Raw genomic sequence first — 7,429 nt, forward strand, 5'->3', positions numbered from 1 at the left:
AAGACTGGAAAATATATTAAATAGGAAACGGGTCTTTGAGTAAAGTTGCAGCATTTGCTGCATTATTTTAGTTTCCACTTGAAGATTATTCAATTACACTCTCACGTTGGTCTGTTATTATGAGTTTCTTTTTGTCACTTCAAGACCAAGTATTAGCATGGTGTATGATGAATCTTTTGTTTGAGATAAACTGAATCTATCTAAACTTTTAGAACTTTCAACTACTGCAGTGTCTAATGCGTATAATCTTTCTTACTTTTGGCTGATGATATTATTAACAATGAAATGAGGAGACATAATGCAAATCCACCAAAAGATAAAAGAGGCCATAAGGTCCATATATATAACTAAATAATTGAATGATATAAAGGCATGTTTTGGTTTGTCTTCTCCTTGTTCTAGTGCTTTTCTTTGGCTAAAATCCTTTATTTTAAATAAAATTAAAGTAATATCCCCACTAATTATTTTTTTGTCAATAATTAGGTTAAGGACTGCTTTATATATAACAAATACATATTTGATGACAATGAAAGGTATTGGACATGCTTTTATTAGTTATGTTATTATGTATAAACAAGTACCAAAAACGTCAACCTTATCTTCCACTCCTAAATATTAATACTTTAATGTAATATCTGAAAAGGTGAAAGGAAAACCAATATATTTTGAAAGCTTTGTCTTCAAATGTCTAGCAAGAAACGAAGTTATCCGTGAAAAAAACACAGATATCTATAACTAATGACTATTGCAGCAAAAGAAATTTTATAGAATAAATATTAAAATATCATTTTTGATTACTAAGTGATTGAGACATTAAACCAATAAAATGACATTACAATTTATGCACTGTGTGTCGAGAGATTTTCAATTTTTGTGCATTAAGATCGATTCTATACTATCACAACAATATTTGTATTTAGTTTGAAAACAGTCTGAATTTTGATAGAGAAATAATATATAAATACATAGGCATACATAGGCATATTGACTGACCACATGAAGTCACTTGGCATGCATATCCTTGCTAATAACTACTCTCATATTATCTTATGTATAAAAAGAATTGTGGATGTTTCCGATGTAGTTTTAAATTCGAGCTAGTAGTCTATATTGAACAAGAAAAATCATGGTGTCATGTAGTTTAGATCACTGGACTGAGTGTCCAATCGTTTCTTGTTATCATACGTTAATTAGGTTTAAATTTAATATCGATAGTTGACCGGTTTGCAGGTTGAGGCTTATAATCAATAGTCATAAATGATAAAATCAAATTAAGAACCCAAAGGGACCGATCACTACGTATGTATGGTCCGACCTACAGCTTTACATTTTGAAAATTTAAACATGTTTTCATTAAAGCCGATAGTTTTTAACTTTGTTTTTCAGTCCTCTGAATCGTGTATTGACCAAAGTGAAACTCTATTTAAAAATAGACGTCAAGATGTTAATTAAGATCCTAATTTAAACTTTTATAAAAACATGCTAAGTGTAAATCTTGTTGTCAATACACTACTCACTAGAAAGACTTCAATACTTGCTACATGAATTAAATATATTTAGCCTAATGCTTATTTCAAATACATAAAACCGGAAAATAATATCGCATTAAAGAAAAGCCTATGAGTTATTGAGTCTGATATTTGCAATTTTTTTAATAAATATTTGGTCCATCAGAGTGGTTGGATTTGCTGCTTTCATTCTAAAAAGGTGATATAAAGACAAGCCACATACTAGCCCAACCACTTAATACTTTTAAAAGTATAACTTTCTACTGAAATAAATGTCCTCTGAATATTATAAAGTATAAAATAGTAGTATAGTTTTTCTAAAATTCAGTATGCTACGGGAGACTAAAATATATTCCATTAAACTCCAAGGAGAAACATACGAAAGAATAATCAAATGTAACCCTGGACAAAGTATTATAAATCCACTATGTCACCAGTAACATCTCTGTATGTTAATTAATTTCGTATTTGTTTTCATATGTATAAGAAGATGCCTCCTTTTCTTTTAGTGGAAGTATCAGCTTTCTACTTTCATTTTTTCAAAAGAAACAAGAAATTATACTTTCATATCATATCTAAAGGCTGTAAGTTATTCTGAGCCGTTGATAACTCCTTTTTACTGTGATGTTTTTACCGAACTTTTCTCTCCCCGCCAAAGACGGTTTGTAGACAATAACACTATTTACATCTTTCCCCTTCCCCAATTCAATAATTACGAATCTACCCCTCACCGGAAAAAACAAAAACTACTCAAACGACCACCGTTCTTATACTACTCGGAAGATATCCTCCGGAGGTTCGATCACTTATATCATCTTCAAGCGCAATCCTAATCACAGAATCTTCTAAAGAGGAGGACACTCGAGACTTCACGCTATTCAAGCTCGAACCCATTGCTTCCTCAAGCCACTCCTCTAAGCTAATCTTGCTAAGCCAAATCGCGCCAGCGATTCTCTCCAGAGCATCGTCTTCAATCTCCACCGTTAGACCGTCAGAGAAACGTTTCTTTAAAGATTCTTTGGTCATGTTCTTGATCGAACCAAAATCAACCGGTCTAAAGACTATAGCGTCGTCTGCTAACGCCACTAGCTTGTGGAGGAAGTTACTATTATCTTCTTGATCGTTGTGCTCGACCGTTACATCACTAGACGAATCAAACTCGGCCGCTTCGTTCAAATCGAAACAAATCTCTTTCCTCTGCTTTGTTTGGTCGTTACAAAGCCAGTTTGGTTTTCGTTTTCTTGTATTGCTTCTGTTACAAACAGAGAGTTTTAACTTCCATCCTCTCCTCACGAGACTCTCTAGTCTTGTCTCGTCGATAGGAACAACGCTTTCAGCTAAACCGAGCGACGAATCCGTGGTCAGGATTATAATAACGTTCCCTAGACTAACCTCGCGTCCATACGAATCGCAGATCCTCCCTCGTTCCATCGCTAGCTTCACGTTGTTACGCAGCAACAAATCAGCTTCGTCGATGTCTTCCATTACAATAACCGCAAACGGGTTTCTCCTAACCGTTTCCGCTAATCTATCCAACGCCGTTTTGCCACGGAGGCTTAAACCATCGTTGGTCCGCGAACCGGAGCCGAGGCTGATGGTTATCGGTTGGCTTCCCGAGACGAGATCGGACAGCGCAGACGCCATTTTGGTTTTACCGGTTCTGTCTGGACCGGTGAACATTAACCAAATATCACCTTTTGATCTCCCGTTTCCGTGTTTGCATTCGGTGATCGCTGATGCTACCGAAGAGGCTGCGTCGTGCTGCCACCAGACGGTTTTGGCTAAGCCTTTGAGTAGCTTTTTGAATAGATCGATGTCGAATGAGTCTCCTAGCTTTCCGGAAAGGGCTTCACTAGTCTTCTTTTTCTCCGGTGAGGATACATTTCCGATGTTGGGATGTCCAAGAACCAAATCTGTACCGATTGGACTTCCTGGTGGAGTTATGTCCGGTCTTGGGTTTGGTTTCAACATAGACAAAGACGAAGGAGATATTGTTTCAGACAGAGACGGTTTTGGATGTAAACGTAAACACAAGTCGTTCCATTTCTTCTGCAACTCCACTATCTCTTGATCTTTTGTCTACAAGTACAAAAGAAACAAAACAAAAATTAATATTTCAATGCATAAAAGGGTTTATAATGTTGGAAACAATTCACCAATAAGACTTACAAGTTTCTTGTCACCGACGTTGTCGACTTTAGCGTTCTGCAGCCACTGTGGCAAGACCGACCGGTTATCTTCGGTTAATGATTTTTCCAATTTAGCGACGTCGTTTTCATAGCTCTGCAAGCACCGAGAGCAACAGCTCATTTTACTTGTCGGAATCTGGGAGCTTCTCGTCGGAGATATAGATTCCACTGAGATGATGTTACTGCTTAATAACATAGCGTTGTTGTTGTTATTGCTCCCGAGCCTAAGCAAAACAAAATAAAACAAAAACTTAAGCATTGTCCGAAATTTAATAGCGAAGTTAAACAAATAAAAGACACACCTTTGGAACATGGTCGGAAGAAGCGATTTAGCGGCGATCGGAATCGCTTGAAGATCGCAATCATTCTCCATCGAAGGATAATAAACTTGACAACGTAGATAAGTCTCACAAGTAGCCGTACCAATGAAGCATAACCTCCCTTTGTATCTCACCAAAAGCTTCCTCATCTCCGCCAGAGCTCCTCCGCCGCCGCCGTTCGCCGCTAACCATTTCAAATCGCCGAGATCAAGAACAACACCACCGGTTAAACCCGAATTCCCGATCCGGGTCTCCACCAACCCGGAGATTTCACCGAACCTCGTCGCCATTTGTGGTGACTCACTCTCCAACCGGATCACCTGAATATTGCGAAGCGGTCCGTCGGAGAACTCTCCGCTCTCGATCTTGGCGAGAATCTCTTTAACGAGAATCTGAGGCTCCGAGTCGCCGACGAGAACCGGGTTTCTTTTCCGGGTACGGGTCATTACATCGATGACCCGTTTAACTTCGTCTGTCCTTTGCACCATCCCACCACTACACGGCCCTGAGCCGTTTTGGTGTAACCGGGGATTAACGTAAGGATTCCGGTTAACCGGAACCGGTACAGGTCGATAACCGAACCCAATTGAAGACGGGTTAACCATCCCGCCTTGTCTAACGGAATTACCAGAAAGAGACTGTTCGATCGCGGATTTGACTGCGGGGCTAGAGAAGCTAGCCTCCCGCATGACCCGGCTTACGCTCGGGTCATCGAGAATCGAAATGATGAGCTGCTCGAGCTCAACTTTAACCGCCAAAAGCGGTTGCTGCTGCTGCTCCGGGCAACCGCGCCGCTGATGAGCCTGCGCGCGTTTCAAAGCCGCGGTTAGAGCGTTTGAAAGAAGAGGAGGCTCCTGCGTTTGCGATGGAGAAGAAGTTGTTGTGGTAGGGAGGCGTTCGAGGGCGACGCTGAAACAGAGCTCGAGAGCGCGACACTGGAGTGGGTGAGAGGAGTTTGGGTGGGACTTGATGCAAGCTTGTCGGAGAAAACCAGAGGAGGATGATAAGAGAGTTGCCGCCACGTGGAGGGGAGTCGTGTGGCCATGGTTGCGACGTGTCGCCTCGGCGATGGACTGGTTGAGAACAGTCGCTGCTTCGGGCGTCAGCGTTTGCTGTATTGTAATCAAATCTGCTCTCATCTCAACGAGAAGAAAGAAAAAGTCTTGGCTGCTGGTTTTTTCTTTCTCTTTGTTATCTTAATAAGAAGAAACCTTTGTATAAAGAGCTTTCTGGACCGGCCAAGATATTAAATTTAAAAAGAAGTGAAAGAAAGTTTTGGCAGAGAAAAATTGTTTATCAGGTAAAAAAGGAGCAACACAAAAGATGGCTTTTTACAGAAAAACAAAAGCGATCAACAGAAAGGTAAAATAGGAGCTTTTTCAAAAAGTTATCTCTGTCTCTGTTCTTGAGTTGCTGTGGACTTGCATTGTATCTGTCTTGTTAGTGTGAGCGCGTGGGAAAAAAAAAGAAGATTCGTGGAGAAAAAGAAAGATGGGATCATCTGCTTCACAATGACTTCAAAAACTTTCTCATAGCTTTTCAATGTCTATCTATCTATTTCGTGCCACCAAAAAATAAAATAAAATCATCTATCTATTTGAATTTATTTGACGCCAAATATTATAACATCATTAGAAATGACCAAGTTATTGTGTCTGCAGCTATAATGGGACAAAGGCCTCAAAGTCATTAAACTTGGTTTGAAAGTACCTTTTTAGACAATAAACATCCAACTAATATACGTAATTTGTAAGACTAAAATATTTGCTTTGACAGAGTTGCAGTGTTTTCCAAATTTTTAATGAGCGTTATTTTTTGGAGTGTAAACCATTATATGATTAACTTATTTGACGATTGGATGATTGTGGAAAAAAGGTTACCGACTAATAAAGTTTTGATGACGCAATAAAAGTTGAATCTAGTCAGAGAAATAAGACAAACTAGTTTCGCGCGTCTGAAACTAGCGCGTGTACGAGATCGCTTGAGTGTTTCGTTCCTGAACGTGAAGAGCGGTGTGCTCACGTGCCATTGAAAACGTGTTGGTGAAAAAACGTTGGTTACTTTTTATTTCTTTTATCATTCTTGGGTTTTACCTTTTTAAACGAAATATCTGTATTTCACACGCAATCCTGGCAAAAGGAATCACAAAAAAAAAAAAAAAAAAATTCACCTTTTCGCATTTGCCTTTTTACTCTCTTCTGACTCATTTCCGCCGTTACAAAAGTTATTCCTTTTCAACCTTTTTGTTAGATCTATAATTTTACTATCCTTATCCGGATCCGGATCCTTATTCGGCAGATCTATAATTTTACTATCCTTATCCGGATCTGAGGTTTTCGGATATTCGGACGTCGGATATCCTTATAAAATTTGTAATATCCGGCGGATATCCGGATTCGGATATGAATTCTTAAAATAAATAAAAATAATAATATTAATATATATAAAATATTAAAAATAATTTTAAATAAAAAAATATATAATGCTTTTAATTATTTCTACATATAATATTACAAAATTTACATAAAATTTATATATACTATTATAAAAATAAAAATATATTAAATAAAATTAGTTTTTATATATAGATATTACTATTTTTGAAATAGTTATTAATAAAACTTACGAATCTGGATATTCGGACTAAAAATCAAAATATCCAGATCCGGCTTTGACGAATCCAACATTTTACCATCCGGATCCGGATTCGACCCCTCCGGATATGCAGATTTTTGGATCGGATCGGATCTCGGATCGAATTCAGATCTCGGATAAAAGTCCTATATAAAACTATACTTGTATATCTTTAATTTATTTAAAAAGTGCCACCACAATGAATGGTCGTAATCCGATATCTGTATATTAATATCACATGTGATTCCGACGATTTTATTTTGATTCACAATCTTGTAAGAAATGTAATAGATTTGGCTAAAGGTTATATTTTACACAGCACCAAAAAAGAAAAAAAAATTACACAACGCTCGTTCTTAAACAGAAAAATATTCCCAAAACCAAATTTCACGGCTAGGTTAGTTTAATAAATGATTTGAAACAAATGAAATACATCTGAACTTCTCATAATGAACGACGATCCCAACGAACATATAACTTAGCTTTGAAGCTAATAGACTCGAGAATAATGATTAATAGATACAACACGAACATTTTTATGAGTTGCTATTTTGACTCGAAGATCATAATGTTTATAACATACCCAAAACTTTTAAAAGTAAGATTTCCCTAGACCAATTTGATATAAACTTGAATTTCAGTAACCAAATGCTTGGCGACAGCTTGACATCCTTTTGGAACAAGGAAGAAAATACAAAGATCATAACATTGATTTTGTTACCAACTCAAACAATACAATTCACTTTTTCATTGTTTGGATAGAGAATATTAAATGTAG

The 7,429-nt window shown here is 37.3% G+C and overlaps 1 protein-coding gene across 2 annotated transcripts; it reads right to left on the reverse strand.

Moving 5' to 3' along the window:
• Nucleotides 1-2,054: 2,054 nt before the first annotated feature.
• Nucleotides 2,055-5,519, reverse strand: LOC111213131 (protein SMAX1-LIKE 2-like). Of its 2 annotated transcripts, none has more exons than XM_022714799.2 (3): nucleotides 4,000-5,519; nucleotides 3,678-3,921; nucleotides 2,055-3,587 (listed from the first exon to the last, which is right to left on the reverse strand). In XM_022714799.2, exons 1-3 carry the CDS (start codon nucleotides 5,154-5,156, stop codon nucleotides 2,259-2,261), a joined length of 2,730 nt encoding a protein of 909 aa, XP_022570520.2. In that variant the 5' UTR covers nucleotides 5,157-5,519; the 3' UTR covers nucleotides 2,055-2,258. The 2 variants fall into 2 exon arrangements, with proteins under 2 accessions (XP_022570520.2, XP_022570521.2); XM_022714800.2 differs by having other exon boundaries at nucleotides 3,696-3,921; nucleotides 4,000-5,434.
• Between the last annotated feature and the right edge of the window lie 1,910 nt (nucleotides 5,520-7,429).

The sequence above is a fragment of the Brassica napus genome, chromosome C1 (assembly GCF_020379485.1).
Source record: "Brassica napus cultivar Da-Ae chromosome C1, Da-Ae, whole genome shotgun sequence".
In the NCBI taxonomy this organism is placed as follows: Eukaryota; Viridiplantae; Streptophyta; class Magnoliopsida; order Brassicales; family Brassicaceae; genus Brassica; species Brassica napus.